Genomic DNA, 21,718 nt, shown 5'->3' with positions numbered 1-21,718 from the left:
GATTAAAAAATTATTGCTTCTCTTCCTGTTTGGCTGCACATTATTGACTAAATTGCGGACCTGTCCTCTGTGCCTGGGAGTTAAGAAACTAATAATGCCTTTATATCGCTGTGCCCTCCCAAGTGCTTTCAGACTGACCAAACACCACAGTGGCGGTTCCCACTAATTACTATATGTTCGTCCGGGGAAGAATTAACAGCTGAAACCTCCTGGAGTGTTTGATTATGAAGCAAATCTGCACAATTTTGTTTGGGTGATTCATTATTATAGATGGGATCAGAAAATTACTTTTACGACATGAAGGGCTTTTAACTTTTAAAGTATGTTTTACTTTTGGATGGACCGCCACTCACTGAAGTGGAGCCAGAAAACCAATGTCAACTAACAGTTCATTGCAGTGCCCTCTGAAATAAACTGCAGAATGACCCTTAATTAATAAAGACCAAGGTCAGCTTATTCCCTTAATAGCTTCGCCTTGTACTTGCACTCATTTGCCAAAAGCAGCTTAGTGTTAATGATAGATATATTTGTTACTAAGATATGCTACCTCATTGAGTCCACCTGTTCAGCTGCTCAGCAATGCAGATATCCAATCAGCCAGTCGCATAACAGGAAGCCAATGTAATCAGTCACAAAGACAATGTGAAAAAGAACTGAAGGTCAAACAGAGCATTAAATTTGGGGAAAAAAGGTAGTTCACATGTATAGTTGTTAATGCCAGACGGATCGGTCTGAATATTTTCCCCATACGACAATCTCTAGGTTTTAAAGAGAATGGTCTGAAAAAGAAAACATATCCAGGAAGCTGCAGTTCTCTAGCTGAAAATACCTTGATGATGCCAGAGGTCAGAGGACAAGGGTCTTATGGGTTTATGGCTGCCTTCAACAAGATAATGCACCATGTCAAAAAAGCTCAATCATCTCAACCTTTTTTGTTGAACATGACAATGAGTTCACTATACTCAAATGGCCACTACAGTTACCGGATTTCAATCCAACAGAGCACCTTTGGGTTGTGTTGGAATTTGGACATTTGCATCATGGATGTGCAGCCAACAAGTCTTTGTGATGCTATTATATCAATATGGAGCAAAATCTGTGAGGGATGTTTCCAGGACCTTGTTGAATCTGTGCCATAAAGAATGAACCCTCTCAGGCTCAAATTAAACTTTTTGTTGGTAATGCACAACCAAGTCCTGCAGTGGTACTTCTGAGTAAAAAAAAACTCATAAAACATGTATGTGGGGTAATCAGGTTGTTATTTTTTAACTGTTGCAAATCAGCAACACCTGCCTTGAGAGGCTTAAGACAGTTTGGAAGGCCAAGCAGGTATTAGAAAGATGTAAATGAGTGCATTATGTATCCTTCAACAGATCTGAATCCCCACTAGAATTCAAAGTAAAAGATTAAAAAAAATAAGTAGCTTGAATTTACAACTGCACAGAATCAGTTTATGAATTAATTCACAGAATCAATATCCAACCGCTTAGTGGTTAGCAGACGTCTGTTCTGAAGCATCAAGCTTTGATTTCTGAGACTAAACCAACAGGAGAGTTGATCTGATTGAGAAACTCAGGGACACTGTGACTTTTCAATTACAGGGTAGCCAGACTGTGAATCATATCTTTTTTTCTATTCTGAATTTCACTCTAAATGAGATTATAATTCACAAAATTAGCATAATTTTGTATTAAATACTTTTTTTCTAAAGTTATAGCCTCAGTAGTTTAATGTTTAAAGTAAACAATACAGTGTTTTTTGTATAGGCCCCTGGCCCCTGCTAACCATTCAACAACATGCTGGTTTAACCCTTTAAGACCTACCATAGAACCAAGTCCGCCAGAGCTTATATTATATTTTTACATGCTGTGGAGCCATTTTTGGGAGCATTTCAAGTTGCTATACATCAATACAACCATTACAGCCTAAATTTTAATAATATGCATGCATTAAGTGCATAGTAATTACATAAATTGCAAAAAAGTGCAATAAACTACAAAAAAATTGAAAATCGTTTTTGTTTTTTTAACAAATATTTCTAGTTAGAGAAATTTAAGAGGCTTATCCCTCAAAACTGTAAATACAAAAAAGTTGCACAAAATTGTTTCCCACCACAGGAAATTTATTTTGAGTGTCTTCATAGTTTTATTTTTGAAATACACCAATTTTTTATACACTGCAGGAAAAACGGAAATAAATATTATAATGCAAATTTGCAAAAAAGCAGCATATGCATCAAAATAAACTATTTCCAGCAGTGCAATATGAGTCCTAAGCATCCCAGAAACAACACAGAAAGTCATAAAGTCAAAGATAACTTTTAAAAACACCAGTATAGGCTCATGAGGCCTTGATGGTAAAAAACTACATTTCCGCGAAAATGACGTCACTTCCGGTTTCGGGCAGGTCATGGCGGACATGCGATAGTTCACGCTGATGGACTAGGAAGTGTTACAAACAGCTGATCGGATCGGCAAAGCGTGTTTCTGGAATATTATGTTTTTGTTGCTGCAAGCGCTTTTTATGCAGTTTTTGCAAAGCTATATGTGGAAGGAAACTGTGACCGAGGACAAGCTGATGGCATAAGATGTAAGTACAACTCCTCAGGTTTCATATGCAAAAAAAATTATTGCGCTAGCTCACGTGGTTGCAGAGCTACCGGGATTTAAAAATAGTTACGCAAAACAGAGCGTGCCCGCTCCGTCCGGTTTTAAAGGGTTAAGGCACTTGTCTCATAACCATTTACATAGATTTGTAATGTAGCCTTTTTGTTTTTTAGCTACACTGCTCACATCCAGAGAGCAATTAATAATCACTTTAATTAATAATGTGCTTAACCAAAATTTCCTGACTCAAAGCTGACCTTTGACCATGTTGAGTATAATGCAAACAGATTGGAATCCAGTGAATCAGTGAAACGTGTATCATTTCATAATCACTGAGTCTTCAAATCTGATAATGATGTCGCACTGTTCTGCTGTCAGGCTGTTGTTTTAGACGCTACTCAGAGCACTTTGAATTTTAGACATGAGCATGAGAAACAGTTACTATCCCAAATCTCTACATAGCGCTAAAAATGACTGTAATGGAGCAAACTGCACTACAGCAACACGCTGCAGACTCTGCCACAGGTGCCAAAAATATGACTGAGGATTGCAAAATTTGTAGGAATGTTAACAATTAAATGCCTACATTATGCAGCTTGCCATTCAAGCAAAGATCTTTCACTTGACATTAAATGTATGCATCACAGCAATGAAACAGACAGCTAATAATTTTAAATCAGCACTGCAGTGAACCTCATTAGACTAAATGCTTTTGGCAATTTCTGATACAAACAACACAGCAGTGAAGCAGCTTTGATTGATTTCAAAGCCAGCGCTCGCCTAATGATTATAATGGTGTTTTTTTAAAGCTATAAAAATTGTTGTTACTCACAGCACGTGTGACTTACCTGAAACCAGGTGAAACTGTGACACAGCTGCCCGACTTGAGCCAGATGCAGTAAGGGTCCCGTAAGGACAAACAGCTTCTGCATAACAGAAAGACAGACAGTTAATGATAGAAGGAAACATGAAGAACAGCATGCATGCAGACAGTGGATGTTAGTTGGGTAATGAGGCACTACCCAGCCAATAACCTAAAAAAAAACCCACATCCCTCAACTAACAAAGGGTAAAGAACTCTCCATGTGTACGCTGGTTTGCACCACGTGGCTGAACATTTAATGTCTCATTAAGAAAAGACAGATAAGTTAAATAAACACATTTAACATGAAATTGCAGCATCCTCGTTTTCTTTAAGTGTGGCTAAAACATCATTTACCAAGCAGCACTAATTGACGAAATAAAAGCAGAGTTACTGAAACTGCAGCATAAATCTTTACATCTTTATTTAATTTGCATAAAAACAGGGGGGTCCGAGGCTCAAGAGCTGCACTACTTTACTTCAAAAATCTGGTCTTATACAAATAATGTATAACATTCAAATAGAGTACAACTTCGACTTTATGGTGGAATAATTATTCATACAATTAATCACATGCCTGTTATTGCTTCCAATAATACTGCATTCTCTACAACAGAAATTAATGTTGATGCGCATACAAAGAGACAGAATTTAGATGGCAATCAGATTAGTTTGTAATTAGAGGTTGGACTGCAGACTTGTTTTTGTCTGGCTATAAAAACACAAAAAGACATTAGGGGGGAAAAAAGAATGGTTTTGTGACATTTTGCATGTCTCACAGGTTAAAAGTTACAACCAGCATCTGTTTGGTTTTGCATTATACATCAATTCTAAATCTAGGTAGGTTAAGTTGTTCATTAATAATTAGGGACATATGATGAATGTCAAGATTTTAGTGTAGTCACGCTGGCGAGGCATGCAGACTGCTGCAACAGTCAGCTGATAGTATTTGCTTTAGTATAAAAACCGTGACCTGTTTACCTCTTTCTTACAGCAGTCAGCATTAACCTCACTTAGTCACAGTTCCTACAGTAAAAACTCCCTGCAGCATTGCAACATTCAGTACTTCTCTTCCATTTCGAGACCCACACATCAGTTTTGTTGATAAAACTAACACTGCATTCTGCACAAGTCTGTGGAGGCAATTTTCCCTCTCTGTGTTGAATGAATCATGTGGCCTTCATACTTCCAGTATGTGTCTGCAAAACCACACTGGGTGTCAGTGAGCGAATGAACACAATTTTTCACAGGTGCAGAGCTCACTTTTTGCATGTGTGTGGTATTCACCCGGCAGCACCGACATAATGAGCATAAAGTACAAAAAGAATGACGAAAACAATAATGCTCTCCTGCTTTTCCCATGTACAGTTACTTTAGAGATATTTTTAGCCTAATTCCAAAGAAAAGAAAAGAAAAAGTCAAGTAAACCTTCAAGGCAGACAAAAAAAGCGAGTTCTAACAAAGATCCTGTGACCTGTTTTAAATATCTTTAAGTATTTACTGATGTCTCAACTGAACATGCAGGTGTGTGCAGCTGTGCCAACATCTTACCGTGCCAGGTAAGGAAAACGGAAAGTCAAGACAGGACATATTCTCCCATTAGTACTTGTGCAATCTGCAGCTGCAAACTGGGTATAAAGAAATACACGGGCCAAAGCATTACACAAACTTTCTTTCTTTGTCTTGATTGAAGCGACAATAAAAACCTATCCCTAACCTTGAGGTCATACGAGCAACACTTTACAAAGCAATACATGTAATCGTATATTTGAAGGAGGAATGTAAAATAATACCCATCCTAAATTCATTAACTATATTCCAATTGCTAAAGCAACAATTTTCTTCAACTATCTGCATACTGGGTTGATGGGAAAAACATGTATGATCACGTGGAATGGAAGATAAATAAATAATGCATGACTTTTTAAAGCTAAATCAAATACAATAATGGTAATGTCAAGTGACAAAATAAAACATTTGTCTTTGTCTTTTAAAAGAGCCGATATTAGATTCTTTGAGCTGATGCCCTTATCAGCAGGATGCCACGTGTCAGTGTCTTCCAGAACAGCAGTTTGTGTGCTGTGTAGATTAATTCAAACACCCAGACCTCCTCCTAATGTGGACCTTTGAGGCTCTACAACAATATCCTATATCTTTACCTTTCCTGCAACATAAAACACCCTCGATCCACATGCTTTGTCAAGAAAACAAAACATTAAGACATATAGATATAGACCGCTCGCTTCAGGCATTTTCACAAACAATTGCTACGGTTCTTGTTCTTGGGAGGACAGCACAATAATACAGAAGCCCTGTTGTTAATGTAGGTTTAGGCAAGGTCATATACTTGGCTATTTCTGAGTGCTTACCTCAAAAGTAGACTTGTATTTGTGTCTTTAGGCATGATGTAAGCATTCTTGGTAAACCAACTTTTTCTTTACAGCTTGGAATATTTTTATTCTGCAGGATAATTTATTTGCAATAAGAGAATCATTCTTGGTTGGAGGGGCTTAGAATATGAAGTGGCTGGAGAAATCATCATTGTCAGATGTCTATCTAAAAACGGTATACAAAAACCTAAAAATGCAGACACCATTGCATGTCTTCTTATGTTTCAATCCTCGTTTTGCTCGTGTTCAATGCAGGGCTACTGACACTTCAACATGCATGGGAAATGAAAAACAAAATGCCAAAATAAAACCCACCCAAAACTGAAGTGTTTTATTTGTTTTTGTCCAGCATCACAAATTGAAGCCCTCTAGGTATCAAGAACCTGAAATTAGCCTCATCCCCGTCTGTGACTGCCAATATGTGACACTGTGTGCTGCATTAATACATTATTCATGCAATCGCCATAGGGTCTGTATTTATATGCACATCTAACTAACTCTCTAACTCTCCTCTCACCGTCGTCATAGAGATTCATCTACACTTACAGGTCAGACACGGGCATCAGCACTACAGCACAGTCAGTTCTCCAGCTCTGATTTCTAAAGATGTGCAGTGAAGTCATTTGTTCTTTGTCGTAAGTGCAGTTTCTCTAAAACAGACTTGTGTGTGTCCCGTGCCACTCTTTAAAACTTCATGGTTCTGTCAAACTAAAGTGAACACAGTGGTGTGTAAGTCATGGTGTGTGTGTGTGTGCGCGTATGGGGCATCCATTAGCTGCCGAGGGCCTCCAAGGCTGAGCCTCATGACTTCCAGCTGTTATGCAGCCAAAATTTTGAGAATAACAAAATACTGAGTGAAAAGGATTTCAGATATATGTCACTGGTGAACAACTCTTTAAGGATTACATATATTTGCTTAATGGAAAACTAAAAGGTAATATTAACTATTCTGAATCGTTACTATGCTGCTTAACATTTGCACATGTGGTTTCATCACATGGACAACATGTCTGTGAAGGTTCTCAGTCATTCAGGTGATCGTAGTCTAAGGAGCTTGGAAAGGAAACGTCTGGACTTCTTTAAGTTTCTTGAAGACGTTTCACCTCTCATCCGAGAAGCTTCTTCAGTTCTGAGAGCAACTGGTGGAGAGTCCCAGATTTTAAGCCCTACGGGAGTGTCCCCAAGAGGCTCATGGACCTTCTATTATCGAGGCGATATCGAGGATGCCAGTGTTCACATTTTGGACAAAGAAGACTGATGGTTTGAAAGAGGAGTGAAAGAAGCCATCTGTGTCCACGGTGAACGATCATCTTTGAACAGAGGCGATGGCTTACGACACCTGTCTGCCATCTATAATCCAGTTTTGAGATCCCTGCTCAGACGCCTTAACCACTCCCACACACACACTCACATCCTGGGCCTTTTGACCTCAGGAAATCACATGATAGGGTGGGGCTAGACTTCACAGTGGGTTCACCCAAAACCCTGGGTGACTGTGACACACACCCGTTTTCACACCTTCACTCGTGTGATTAGTTAGAGGATCAATAGGGGGTCCATGGCCCTATTGGGGGACACCCCATAGGACTTAAAATCTGGGACTCTCCAGCAGTTGCTCTTAGAACTGAAGAAGCTTCTCAGATGAGAGGTAAAACATCTTCAAGGAAAACAAAAGAAGTCCAGGCGCTTTCCTTTCCAAGCTCCTTGTACCACATGTACAACAGTTTCTTCAGATTACCTGTAAGAAAAAATAGGGCCCGGTACTGTCAACATATCCATTACAGTTCAACTTTGACCTTTTGTGCTGACTGCGACACAGTTTTGGAAACCACTATATTTCAAGTCAAATGAACTTCTTAACCAAGATGAACATTAGCTCCAGACCAAATGTACATATTATATATTTATGCTGAAGTGAAAATACTCATGTGTCTCAGTGCAAAAAGGATAATTTATTACAGGAGACTGCTTACTGCCTCCCACTGCCAGTCATAGCTATAGTTCAACAACGGCTATCATTATTCTCTAACCTTATACAAGAGAAAAATGAGGTTCTGAAATAAGAATGGGCTTATAAGTGTTATTCTGCTGAGCAATTACAGTGTGTTTTGTTTTTTAATGTGCGAGACTTGTTTGGAGGATTAGACTGTCTGATTTAAAGCCTTTCTATTAACCTGACTGCTCATGTGTCTGGCACCTTTCGGATGTTATTATAGACTTGCAATCTTCCCGGATATCAGCAATAACTTTGATACAATACAAGATCATCATAGGTTACAGAAAATACAGCCAATGCTATAAAAATACAAGCCAAGTTTTAACAACCTGGAATTACCCTTTGAGGCATTACATCTTCAGTTAATTAACAGTACCCTGTGTGTGACAGCATCAATTGATATACATTTATATTAAGAGCAGTCCTGAATAACAATATGAGCAAGTTGAACCAGTTCATATTAAAAAATAAATAAATAAAAAAAATAGACAAGCGAGCTGAAAATCCTCGAATCTAAAGACTTAGAGGGTTTGGGGCCTCCTCTGCCCTTTTATTATACTGTTTTATTAAAATTCCCATTTCATCCAGTTCTCTGCTGCTCTTCAAAACAGAGCGTTTTCTGAAACCTAATATTGGCAGCAGGGCCTCGAGTGAGAAAACAAACCTGACGGTACTGGTTTTAGTGAGCGAGAGAGAGAAACAAGCCAAGAGTGAGAGAAAATGGAAGCAGACACGAGAGAGATGGAGTAAATCTCATCTAGAGGGAGATTGTTTCAGCGGTGTGGTAAAGGAGGATATTGTGGCTGAAATCTGACCTCCTGGCCAGTGCTGATGCTGCTTATGGGGGGACGCTAATCCCAGGATGAGGTGTGCTGTAGCTGTAAGTCTCTAAAAAGGATCTGTGGATGCAGCAAGGCCACGAGCTCAAGTAAGACAGGCCCTATCCATTTTCTTTCTGCTCCTTCTTTTCCTTTTTCTCTCCCTTACAACATCAGGAAAAGAAAGCAGTGAGCAACATTACTGGCTCTCAGCCAATCAGCTGGATGCAATTTATGACTAAATGATGTTGAGAGCTTCTCCAGGCCTTTGCAATGAGGGGTTTGCATGCTATGGGACTAAATATGCATTCCCTGGGGTAGCTGAGGAGAAATCCTTCCTCTGGGTTGAAGGGGCTGAGAACAGGGGGGAGTTATAAGGGGCCAACATTCCTCACAGCACCAAAAATAGACCTTGAAGCTGAGGAGCAACTACATTAGCTGAGGCTATAATGTAGTTTGGCAAAGCACGATACTTGACGCTGTTGCTGTGCTCTGCTTATAAGCGTGTTCCTTCACAAAAGCTTTTACTATGCCCTGTTTAAAAAATTACAGAATACAACGGGCTGTGTTTGAGCAATGGTAAGCAACGTGAACTTGGAGTAAACCCCTGAAAAATTTTGTTGAAAAATTTTGTTAAAACATGTTGGAAAACTTAGAAACAGATAAAAGCAAAACTGACTCAATGCAATAGGACCTGGGCAGATAAACGACGACCCGGCACGCAGCATAAACATTCAGTGAAGCTTCTGTTCAAACACAGAGATGAAAATCCCAGCAGATGAAAACAGCAGATCTGTGCGGACCAATGATGTAACCATACCTTTCCTACAAGTAATACATGAAAGTAACATAGGTGAAATACTTACATCATGTGTTTTACATTCTTTTTCGCCATTCTGCGGTAACCTAATACTTTGATAATAACTGCATGTAAAAGCGGTCTCTAAAGTTCGGGTGGAGGGCTTAAAGCTTTTCCCTGCTGTTCTCCTAAAACGGTTGATTTCTTGGCCGTAAACGCAACGAGCCTTTTAAACATCGGCTACACATGTGCAAGAAAGGGAACAAAATGATGAAAGGGTATATGTAATTTTGTACCGGTGAACGTTTGACATCTGAAACATCAAACGCGAAAGCAAAAGTTATGCTCTCTCGATACAGGGAAACTCAAGAAAGGAGCACCATTTGTTCCCCCAAAACAATGTCGAAGCAAGTGGAGAAATCTTATTACTGACTTTCCACATGCACACACACTTTTGTACTGCATGCAAATGTGTTTTCTGATTTCTGTGGATAATCTAGTTTCTTGCCAGCGCACTGTATAAATACACTCCAAAATTTAAAACAAACAAAAACAGCTGCAAAAAATACCTTTAATAGGACTACATTTGGGGCTCGTATGCTCGTATTTCAAACTCGAGTTTGCCAGTTAACATTTGTGCATGCTTTCGCACATGCAAATGCTCCTTATTACAGCTGCATAAACAATGGACCACGTATACTCAAACATGAAGATCAGACAGCAATCTGACGACTTGAGCTTATGAAAATGTCCAACCTCTCAACACAGAATTTCCAATGCAGAAGGCATACAAAATTGCTAATGGGTTCAATAACCTTTCATTTTTTTCCTATGGTCACTTACCTGCCAACACCACAAATAACTTAATAGTACTTTTTTGAAAAAGTGGTCCAACTCTAAGAATTGGGCAAATAATAGTCCAACATCTGCTTTATGGTACAGTACTCCATTCGAAAGCCTATAAAAGCATTGTGAGTGATGCATTTGCTAAACTGGCAGCTTTAAGGGAAACTGATCTTACTTTACTTGATTTACCTGGATCAGTTAGTGTCATTTTCTTTGTGGCACAAAACGAGAAAACACAAAACCCATGCATGGTTTCTGAGGTACTGCACAGTTTTGGGACCTTTCACTTAAACAAAATATACTGATCAGTATCAAAATTTTATACAGAATATGCATAATATTCTGTCCAAACTCTGGTGGCGATAATGCTTTACTGCAGGGGTGTCAAACTCAAATACACAGTGGGCCAAAATTCACAACTGGAACAAAGTCACGGGCTAATGTTAATATTTATTGAAATATATTTATTCCTCCAGGTATAAGAATGAATCTTTTCTTATGGACTCAAACACGTTTTGCTGAAAAACTGAATATGGAACAAGCAAAGCTTAATACTAAACAATATATATATTAGCTGTATAATACCAGTAGGCCATCTCTGATAGTAATTTGGTATGGCTTCACGGGCCAAATGTAATTAGGCTGCGGGCCAAATTTGGCCCGCGGGCCAGAGTTTGACACCTATGCTTTACTGTATAGTTGACTCACTTCTTGCAGTGGCTGTACTCAGAGCAGCGGCTCAACGGCACACGGATCACGCAGCTTGAGAACGCCACAAACAACGCATGATGATCCCGGTCCAACTCAATCCCCAGGACCCTCCTATCCTCCCCCTGCACATTGCACCTGGGAACACGGGAAAAACACCAACTGTCACAATCAGGCATTTTGTATTTTGTTTCATTTTTTAAATCAGCGCCGTACACGGCTGGTTCAGTCTGAAAATTATACAGAAAGCCGACTGTGAATCAAACTCGATGCAGATAGATTCTTCAAGCTGTGCAGCAAGAAAACAAAAGAATACATGGGGAAAAAAAAGCATCCCCTCCAGCTGTACAGGGTGATGCAAAGTGTTACAATAGACCAAAGAGTGGGTGGGCAGGACAGATCAAGGCAGAACAAGGAGAGGAGGAGAACAAGCAACAGAGAAGGAAAAGAACAGAGATGTGCTAAGTAAAGTACAGAGAAAGCAAAAGGAATGAAAAGAGAGAGAGCAATAAACCAAAGAGACAATTACAAGAACACGCATCGTTTAATACAGAAGCAACACGACACATAATAGACTTTGTCTCACTTGTTAGGGTTATAGACATCAAGGTCCTCCAGGAGCTGGGTGCTGAAAGATGCGTTGGCTCCCTCAGTGCTGGCCAGGATCTTCAGCACATGGCCATTATCTGACCCGAGGAAGACTACCGTGTAGTTCTTATATGGCCCTGCAGATGTATCCACTGCAATCTGAGTCAACTTGAACCTGCATTAAAAAAACAAGAAAACAAGACAAAGCGACTTACATCTACACTGAAGATCATCTAAATTTAAGCTGTCATGTCACTTGCTTGCATAAATGGGCGTTAACAACACCAAATGCTCTGGTTAGCATCTTATTATTGCTTCTTTGTTTTATGAAAGTAGAGTTTCAGTGGTAAACAAAACAAACAGTGGGTGAGTACTAAGCTCATTGTATAAAGCATCAGTATAAAATCAGTCACTTCATCTACCAACCCACCATCCCCTTCCTTCATCGCCTACATCTTTTAAAGCCTTCATCCTATCAATTCATCTATCCATCTATCCGCCCACCCAGAGCCGTTCAATCGACCCATTCTTTGTGTTGTTAAGCCACTTTTCTATGCAGTCTTGCACAGAGGCCCGGTTTTCCATTTTCTGGTTGTATTTATGTGAAAGTCCAGCAACACGCTGCTTTATTTGGAGTGCCACCCTGCTTCATATTCATCCAGCTTCTCGCAGTTACACCTGGGAGGTGCCCAGTATCACCACAGCTGTCTACTGTTGGCTCCACTGGAGCAGGTGAGGATTAAAAGCTGTGCTGAAGGGCACCTTGAGTCCAGTGGTGGCTGAGAGGTGGATAGGCTTAACTCGCTCATTTTCTCTGCTGTATTTCCATTCTCTGGCCCAAGGATTTAAACAAACAAACTTCCTCTAATAATTTCTTTGGCATTGCAGCGCTTCTAGATTCTTATAAAAAGGACACCCGCGGCAACTTCTGTGCCGTCACTTCTCCCTCAGTGCCTCCCAGATGGTCCCACAGAGGCTGGTGTGTTTACCCACATGAACTTGACGGCTACGTCCCCGCAATGACTCGGCAATAGCGCGTGATGCGCTTCTGGTTAGATTTCATTTATCTAGCATCACTCTGGGGATAGGCGAAGCAGATGTGATGTTTTTGGCGCCAGATGTGAAGCGGTGCATGTTTCCCCAGTGTGGAGCCACTGCAGTGTCTGGCTGGCTGTCAGCCTGGCTCTGCTTCAGCAGGCGTGGACAAGGCTCCTGTATACTATGAGACTGCGCCTGTGGTTGTAAGTTGAATCAGTGATATGTATCCGCTGTGAGTACATACATGTCTGAGGTTTGTGAGGTACTGCGTGAAACACTTGTGACACTTTTCACCAATTTAACATTCACTGCATCATCATCTGGTATGAGTGGATTCTCAAATATCACCACACACACGCACACACACACGCACCAATGACGTCCTTCATTTGACAGGTGGGCTGTGGAGCTAGGCCAGCCCTACAGAAAAGTCCTCTCCTTGTGCCCCTTCATGTTTGATGTAAATCCAGTGTTGAAAAAAATTCAATGTGCTTTAATGGCAAGCAAGGTAGCGTGTTCCACTTGAGGTCACTCATCAATACCAATCACAGTTGCAAGAAAAACACTGCAGGTACATGATGCTGTGAAGGCAAACAGCCACTAAAGTACCAAAGAAATAATCCTGGCATTTTCTCCTAAAGGTCTGTTTTATAACTGCAGCCGTGTTCTGAACAGCAACACTCACGGTAATGATTTTAAATGCGATCTAATGACAACGTTCACCAAAAAATACGTGACCATTTGAGAGGTCTTGAGGAGTAACTTTGCATTTGTTTTTTTTGGTGTTGATGCACTAAGTACAGGAAATGAAACCAAAGAGCTTATGCAAGTCCTCCTTTAAATGTCACCAGTTTTTATTGTTTAAATAATTATAGCAGGCATTTCTTTGTAATTCTCAGCTGTCCGATAGACCTGCAACGCTAAACCTGTGGTCTGTTTTAACCGAGGTGGAGTAGCACCTTGGACAACTCGCCTGTCTATAAAAGCACACATTAACATAAACACACAACCACTCTCTCACATCTACATCTATGATAATTTAGAGCCACCAGTTAACCTAACATTCATGTCTTTGGTCTGTAGGAGAATCAACTCAACACTCAGATGCTGGCAGGTGCCAACTGCCTTTTGTTAGTGAATTCCAATACATTCATATACTGCCATCAGAAAGTGACTGAAAGTAATTTAACCAAAATATTTTTCATAATCCTTTCTGTTCTTTTATTGAAACAAATCTTCTACCTGCTGGTGGTGCGGGTGAAAAAGGGTCGGTCGTTGACGGAGGGGACGGACTCGTCCATGAGCGGATAAGACTTGATGAAAGTCAGAGTTTCGTCAGGGAAATTGGTGGATGACTTGTAGGCGGCGGCTGAGCCCTCGCCAGCGCAGCAGCCTGGCCTGCACGACAACAGCAGAGCGAGAGAGGGAGAGAGAAAAAAAAAGAAGAAGCATTAGACATAAATCTGGTTCCACAGGCAGATGTAAAAACACTGGCAGCTGTTTGTTTTTGGGATGAGCAGGAGGAAAAAACAGGTGCCTTGTGTGGCTGCCTTTTTTTAAGAGATGTCTGTGCAGAACAATAACAGCAACAGCTGCAAAAGCTCTGTTGTCAAAAGCAGAAAAAAAATGTTCTAGGAAAGTGACAGTTTCTATTTAAAGATGAGTCTCTCACCTTGGTTTTGGGACTTGCTCCTCTGGAACAGGTGTCCAGGCTGACTCACTATTCTTCTGCTCTTTAAATTTACCACTGAAGGCCTTCTCTATGTCATCCATGTAGAACGCACAGACTGCTGAACCAGTGATGCTGTTAAAAGGACCCCAAAAGAAGACTTTACAAAGAGCAAGACAAAAGTCTGGAATTCACCAGCTAAAGACAAGAATTCAGCCCACTGACTTCTTGTCACAAGTGGCCAAAAATATTATTTTTGATTGCTCTGTCTGTGCTCGTCTTTACTACTACTAGTATATGTCAAATATTCTTACCTCTTTCTAACCCTCTACAGTGCAGATACGATACAAGGAAAAAAAACAGAACAGTCTCCATATTGCAAAAGTTAAAAATGCATCCATCCAGAATTACATACTAATAGCTTGTACTGCATGTTTTCATGGAAAGCAGTGAATGACTTTGATCCTCCCAGCTGCTTTGACATATGAACTCCAGACAATCACGAAAATCACGTTCTGATATTATCAGATGTTGCTCTTTCTCGCAAAAACAAAAGTTTTCTCTGTCAGAGAATAGTGAGGCGCCAGCAGAGCGCAGGGGGCAGAACATATAACCAGTGTTGGGAAGGTTACTTTTAAAATGTATTCCATTACAGAATACAGAATACATGCCCCAAAATGTATTCTGTAACGTATTCCGTTACGTTACTCAATGAGAGTAACGTATTCTGAATACTTTGGATTACTTAATATATTATCATGCTGTTTACAACTACATGAATGTACTATTGCTGTGATTTATTACTGTTATTGAAGGTCCGCGGCTCCGAACCGTAGTAAAGGGACCTCTGGCTAATACGGTGGGTTCTGTGTCGGGCTCGTAGCTGAAAACTAGCTTTACTTTGTTGTCTCGGTCACTTTGCTAGCGAGAGACAGAGAGAGGCGTTGAAAGGCTGCTCCAACGGAACTTATTGTTTTGGAGGAAAACACGAACACGGTGTACAGTCGAGTCTTAATAGCTTACTTACAACGGGGCTCGTCAGTGGTTATTATTATATTTACATGCTTCCAGCTCCCGTTTTTCCTCGATGACAGCTCGTACTTTTCCTTTTTCTCCCTCCCTCGCTCACAGACACATAACGGGTACAGCAGTCCATTCTCCCTGCAGCACGGACTACACTGCCTATGATGCTATATTCTTTAGAGCTATATCGGTAGCATTCTGCCTATTAGCTTAGCACAACAACAACAGGCACTCTCTCACCCAGGAAACACGCAGAGAGAGAGAGCGTAACCCTGTAACCATGGCAACTGTAACGCTGCCGCCTGGAACAACAGAACGTAGCTGTCAAACAAAACCCAAACAGTCCTGACCCGCCACAATATGAAACAGGGAAGTACCGCCGTGTAATCCATTTATTTCAACAAAGTAACTGTATTCTAAATACCACCTTTTTAAACGGTAACTGTAACGGAATATAGTTACTCATATTTTGTATTTTAAATACGTAACGGCGGTACATGTATTCCGTTACTCCCCAACACTGCATATAACTGATCTATTCTCAATTAGAAAGAGTTGGCTGCTTAAACTCAGTTTAATACCCGATCAGACTGATTTGAAAATTTGTGTCTGCCACATAAAACTCTGCAGGGTGATGTCTGTAAGAGTTTAGACCTGCAGAGCATGATAGGAACTGCTTCCTGTTTGTCAATGACATTCACTGAAAGCCAAAAAGTGCATCAGAATAGTGTAAATTGCTAGTTTGGCTCAGCGACGTTTCAGAAGACGCAGAAAAGTGAAAAAAAGATGACTAGTTACAGCATTTGAGATGCCACTCATGTAGTACCTTACAAGTTACATCGAAGAAAACAAACATTTTCTGGATTAACTTTTGCGAAGATGTTTTTGTTTATCGAATCCTGTAACATTTCATTGTTAACAGGTCAAATTTGCAGATCACATAAAAGAGGATTAAACAAACACGACTTGAGAGAGATTATCACACTAACTACTAACTAACTATAACACGAACATTTCAATTTCATCTTTACCTTGAAAAAAAACATGAAAAAATGCCAACCTATTTGCCTGTGTGGTGAAGACTCCGAGCACAGTCGGCCGGTGGTTAATCTGCAGTACATTGGTGAGAGACTGGAGAACATCAAAGTAGAAAAAAGAATCACCAGGAACAGAACAGTTCAGCCGAGCTTTAAGAAATGATGTCCAGTAACGTTCCAGCACCCTCGGGGAGCCCCCATTGTCGTTCTTACAAACACGTGCAACCCTTGAGAAAACCACCTGAGGGGACAGGAGTGGAAATCATTTATAATCATCACACTCAGACGCAGCCGACACAGAATACTGAACAGCAGTCGGGAATGTGCTCTGCATGTTGACTTCGAGCAGAAACTACAACAAGCACACAACACAAATTTGTGGAGTGTCTGCTCTGAAATGAGTACCTCACCTTTCCAAGAGTGGTGTACTCCACTGCGATCTCGCTGAAGAAGAAGTACACGTAGTTCCCATACTCGATGGCATGGAGGAAATGGGGCTCTGTAGAGGACAAGGAAAAAAAATGGTAATGATGACTTATTTCCAGTATGACAGGCTGGACGTGGAGCTGGTAAACACAGATGTTCAATAAATCGTAGATAAATGTGAAATGCCTGAGCTCTAAAATGGAAAATCCAAATTTTAGCAGAGAAAAATATCCTTCCAATTCTTCCAATAACAGATCCTTATTCGGGTGAAATAGCAGAGATAGTCCTGCATCAGTAGTGAACTAAAGATAACTTAAAACATTCTGCAACAGCACTTTCTACAACTCCGAATACAGCTTACTTTGCCATTTCTATCTTGTCACGAGCAATTGCTTACTGAAACGACCCCACTCGCTCAGCGCTGTTAACGAGGATAAAATAATTAATCTATTGCACATAAAGATAATATAGCTAAAACAATTAACGCCAAATTAATTAGCAATTATTGTGATGATAACAATCAAACATTCTTATTACTGGAAGGTTGATTTGGCTCTGTTTTCCTCCCAGATGAGGAAAAGCGATTGTCTCTTTCCTCCCTTTTGAAATCAGATGAAATTAAATGCATAAAGAAAGTGACACATAACAAGTCAAGATACTCTAGCCATCTTTTTCACTTCACTGGATGAGGCTACTCACATCTGCAAGGAAGTGAAAAATACCCTCATTAAGTGACAAAATATTTGTTGGTACCAGTGCCAATAAAAACTAAAGGGGAGATTCTGACAAATGAAACCGATTAGGGATGCACCGATACCGATACTGGTATCGGGTATTGGTGCCGATACTGTAAAATGTGTGTGTACTCATACTCGTAAAAGTTAACCGATACCATGAACCGATACTAACTTATTTCATTAATCAGAGGGTGGCTTGTCATTTCTGTTGTAGTTTTTTAGATTGGCCACTAGGGGGACATCCTGTGCTAAACAGGCACAGGGTTAGGCGAGTGAGACTGGCGGCTCCAGATAAAAAAGAGAAACTGGAGGCTGCTCTAGCTAGGCTAAACAAAATGTCAGCAGTGTGGACCGGAACAGCCAACTTTAACTCAGGTTTTGGAAAAGCGATGAAAAATGTCAAGAGAAAATCCACGGGCAGTTAAAATAACAGAGGCTCGACTCATTTTATCACTCTGGATGACCAGCCGATGCCGGCAGTGGAAAATCAGGGAGATAATGGTGCCAAAACTTTCTGAAGAGGTAAAGACAAGCAGTGTGTGCGTGATGTCAGTTCTTGGTTTAACGGCACAGTGGACTGATGATCCACGGGCAGATGAGGAGTTTGTTCGTCAATGCCGAATACTTAAGTTATTTTGTTTGTTTGTTTACAATATGGACACTCTGCAACAATTTAAAAGTTTATTTTATTCTCAAACCTAATTTGTATTTATTTTATTCCAAACAGAAGTGTTTATTTATTATTCCGAAAGCTCGAGACAGTGCCAATAGTTCAGTGATATTTTGTAAAATTACAATGTGGAGACTCTGCAATAATTTAACAGAAGAGCTTATTTTTCACTTGAAATTTTTTTGTGGTCATTTTTATTAAGATTTTCTTTTTTATCGGCAGAGAATAAAATAAAACACGTCTTCCAATTCATTGTATTTGTGTGTGTGTGTGTGTGTGGTAGAAGTATCGGTTTTTGTACTCTGTATCGGCAAGTACTCAGATCCAAGTATCGGTATCGTATCGGTTTGAAAAAATTGGTATCGTTGCATCCCTAAAACCGATGTTTATTAATTATTTGTAACGGCTCAAAAGTGTGGAAAAACATAAACCTGGACACGAAGAAAGCTACTTCCAAAATAAAGGTTCAATTTAAAGGTCAGTGCTACCTACAGATGTCAACCATGTAAATGTTTGTACAAGATTTGATAAGCCCTGCATTAGACCTCAAAGCTCGGTGAATTTTAGCAGTTTACACATTTAGGATGTAATCTGAAACAAAACAAGGTCTCAGATCCCACGCCATATCAGAAAATCTTCCATTTCCTTAACCTACCACCAACCGCATTACAGAGCCACAGCTGCATTTGATATGCCATTACATTACACCTTATCGCATTGGCTTCTCACCTCGCAGCCATTTGGAGTCATACTTCACTGTACGCAGCACAGGGCTGCTTTCACCCAAACTTCTGTAAATAACTGCGTCACTTGCCAAGAAGTCAGTCATGGTGGCAGAGTAGAAATCACCACCTGAGAAAAAGGAAAAAAAGTTATTGAGAACTACAATCAAGGATCGCAATTCCCACTAACCCACTTCTCTTAAGTGTCTATTTTGGTCACAGGTGACTTTTATTCCTCTTTAAAAGGAGGCTAAGGAGAGCAGTTGTAGGAGACTACGCGAGCTTTAATAACAGCCTGTGTGAACTTTGCATAAATGTCAGTGGAAACCTGGCAGGATTGAGTGTACGTTTGGCTCTCTCTTCCCTGAACTTGACCCTGATGGGTTCACAATGTATCAACTCGCTTCACTGCTATGTTCATAAAGCAGTAAATCTAACCACAAACCGGGATCTGTGAAGGGGAAACTTCAGATTATACCATCTGATGATTTATGCCAAGATACTCAATTATATCGACATTTCAGGCTTTTAGCTCAGACTCTTACTGAGACACACTTGCAATGAGGCACTAATTGAAGTTAACATGCAGTTTAGCAGATTATATATTATTATCTTAGTATCCAATTACCACGTCAGAGACAGAACACCAAGTGCAGTTACACGTTTAAGCCTATTGATTAGAAATGGTCCTTTATATATAACAGCTACTTGCTTTTAGCAAACCATCCTCTTCTGTTTCTGAAAGATGAACGTCATTTTCCTATTGTTCCACCTCCTAATACATTTATAACATCTTTTCACAAGGTTAATATAAAAAACAAAACAGGCAAAATATATGTGACTTCATCTGAATATAGTCCACCACGAACATCGTTTTACCCGACTTCAAGTTCATTTAATAAACGCTAGTTTGATTAAAAAGAGGAAAAAAACATTACTCCAAGCCTGACCTATATAATAAAAATGTCACAGCACAGATCATCAGCAGTGAGAAACCTGAACCTGTGAGATTTCAAGTTTGAACATCATCTGGGTCACTACTTACCTGCGAAAAGGCCGACATTGGACTGGCGGGACTCGAAGGGACATCGAGCCTGTCCCACCACCTCCTCCCCTTCCTGCTCCAGTGTCGACATCTAGGACAGAAAGGAAGCAGCTTTACAAGGCTGTATACAAAGCTTCAAAGCTAACAGAAGAATGGGCTATAAAACACAGAGTGACAGTTGTAAACAAGAAAACAACACCGCTGTTTACACTTATAAACCCACGAGGTTGTTTCTGCTCCGACAAAAAAAAAAAAAAAAAAAATCAATCAACCTCAAACACCAAAAGTCTTTAATGCAGTGAGAATTGCAGTTGGACACAAAGGAGGTGTACCAAATCAATGTGTAATAATGAAAGGCAACACATGCATCATAAAGATTAGTTTTATTCGGTGTGTTGTATACAGGTCATTTCCATAAAAGATGTGTGAAAGCAGAGAGGCCAGTTTATCTCTCAGGCACAGATATTAAAGCTGCTATTTTTCCAGCCCCTGCTGTTAACAAGGTTGCGAGCCTCAAACACAACAACAAGAGAAACCCAGCAGAGCGACTTCGCCGCCCTCTGCGTCAACAAGGTGACTGACACACATACACCACGTTAACAATCCATAAACACGTTGGCCTGGATTTTTCAAGCTTGTTCGACACATAGCTTTGTGTAATTGCTGTTCTATTGTTATTCTGTGAGATGATTGTCAAGCTCGGTCCTTTCTACAAAACTAAATAGAGAGATCATGACTGTAGAGTAGACATGATAACCTAACAGTTTCGCAACTATAACAAGAGCAGTACAAGACACATGCTCTGCATTTAGGAGAAATATATTGCATTTTTTAAAGGGAAGAACTTGTATCTAAACCTATATTTGCACGTTACAATATTCAGAATATTAGAAAAACAATGCTCTTTCAGGCAGCCTGGACTGTGAATGTCTTTTACAGTTTTGATGTTTTTCTCTATTGATAGGCATTAGCCATTTCATGACAGCACCCACCTCCCTGTGTGCAAATGTTTCACCAAAACAAGTTTCAGTGCGTCCCGAGCTAAGTGTTCCCCACGAGAGGTTGTTTTTAAAAAATACAAGCCAGTGTGTTTTTCTCCTGCACTTAAAGGGTAAACCACTTTCCCCAGCAGGTGCTGTTTTCCAAGAGACTATAACACATGACAAGACCACTTCACGTTCACACTGTCGGGTACGGATATGTTTTGTAAGCTTAGGGTTAAGTTAGAGTTAGGCTGCTGTTCCAGGCCGCGATGAGGTGAAGTTAAGGGAACATTGGTTGGTATCTACTCTTTACGGACTTTGCTTTTGTGGCAATACGCAAGACTGGAAATGGGTCCATTCTCCAGCGCAGCCACACAGCTAACTGTGGTGCAACAGCACCCTGTGACTGAGCTTGTTCACACCAGTTTAGCTGTAAAAAGCTACTTCACATTTCTGGTGGGTTAATGGCTGCCTGCTCCCTGTACATTTGGAAATAAGATCACGCAGTAGAGGAGAAAATAAGCAAGACAAAACCTTACAATAGACTTTTACCTTCTAAATTGTGCATAAATGTCTCAAGGGATTTGTACAAAACACTTCAGTTTCTTAACAGAGTATGTGTTTATGCTACACTACACTCCTGAAGCTGATGTAATCCAGCACAACAGCTCTGCCCCAAATATCACTTTGGTGTAGCTTCAAGTGCTTTGACTGAGATTTTTATTTTGTGCTTCTGTTGCAGTAATAAAAAGAAT

The 21,718-nt window shown here is 40.2% G+C and overlaps 1 protein-coding gene across 5 annotated transcripts in view; it reads right to left on the bottom strand.

The window, feature by feature from the left end:
* sema6cb (semaphorin 6Cb) overlaps positions 1–21,718 on the bottom strand; it is a 164,564-nt gene that overhangs the window by 32,188 nt on the left and 110,658 nt on the right. For all 5 annotated transcript variants that reach the window (XM_085176842.1, XM_085176841.1, XM_085176844.1 and 2 more), the window contains 9 exons: positions 19,981–20,071; positions 18,943–19,065; positions 16,791–16,879; positions 16,404–16,621; positions 14,324–14,455; positions 13,894–14,049; positions 11,612–11,788; positions 11,026–11,163; positions 3,455–3,532 (listed from right to left, as the gene is read on the bottom strand). In XM_085176842.1, the coding sequence (XP_085032968.1) occupies positions 3,455–3,532; positions 11,026–11,163; positions 11,612–11,788; positions 13,894–14,049; positions 14,324–14,455; positions 16,404–16,621; positions 16,791–16,879; positions 18,943–19,065; positions 19,981–20,071 (1,202 nt within the window). The remainder of the gene's footprint in view (positions 1–3,454; positions 3,533–11,025; positions 11,164–11,611; positions 11,789–13,893; positions 14,050–14,323; positions 14,456–16,403; positions 16,622–16,790; positions 16,880–18,942; positions 19,066–19,980; positions 20,072–21,718) is intronic.

The sequence above is a fragment of the Neolamprologus multifasciatus genome, chromosome 11 (assembly GCF_963576455.1).
Source record: "Neolamprologus multifasciatus chromosome 11, fNeoMul1.2, whole genome shotgun sequence".
Taxonomy (NCBI): domain Eukaryota; kingdom Metazoa; phylum Chordata; class Actinopteri; order Cichliformes; family Cichlidae; genus Neolamprologus; species Neolamprologus multifasciatus.
This window is presented reverse-complemented; position numbering and strand designations above follow the sequence as displayed.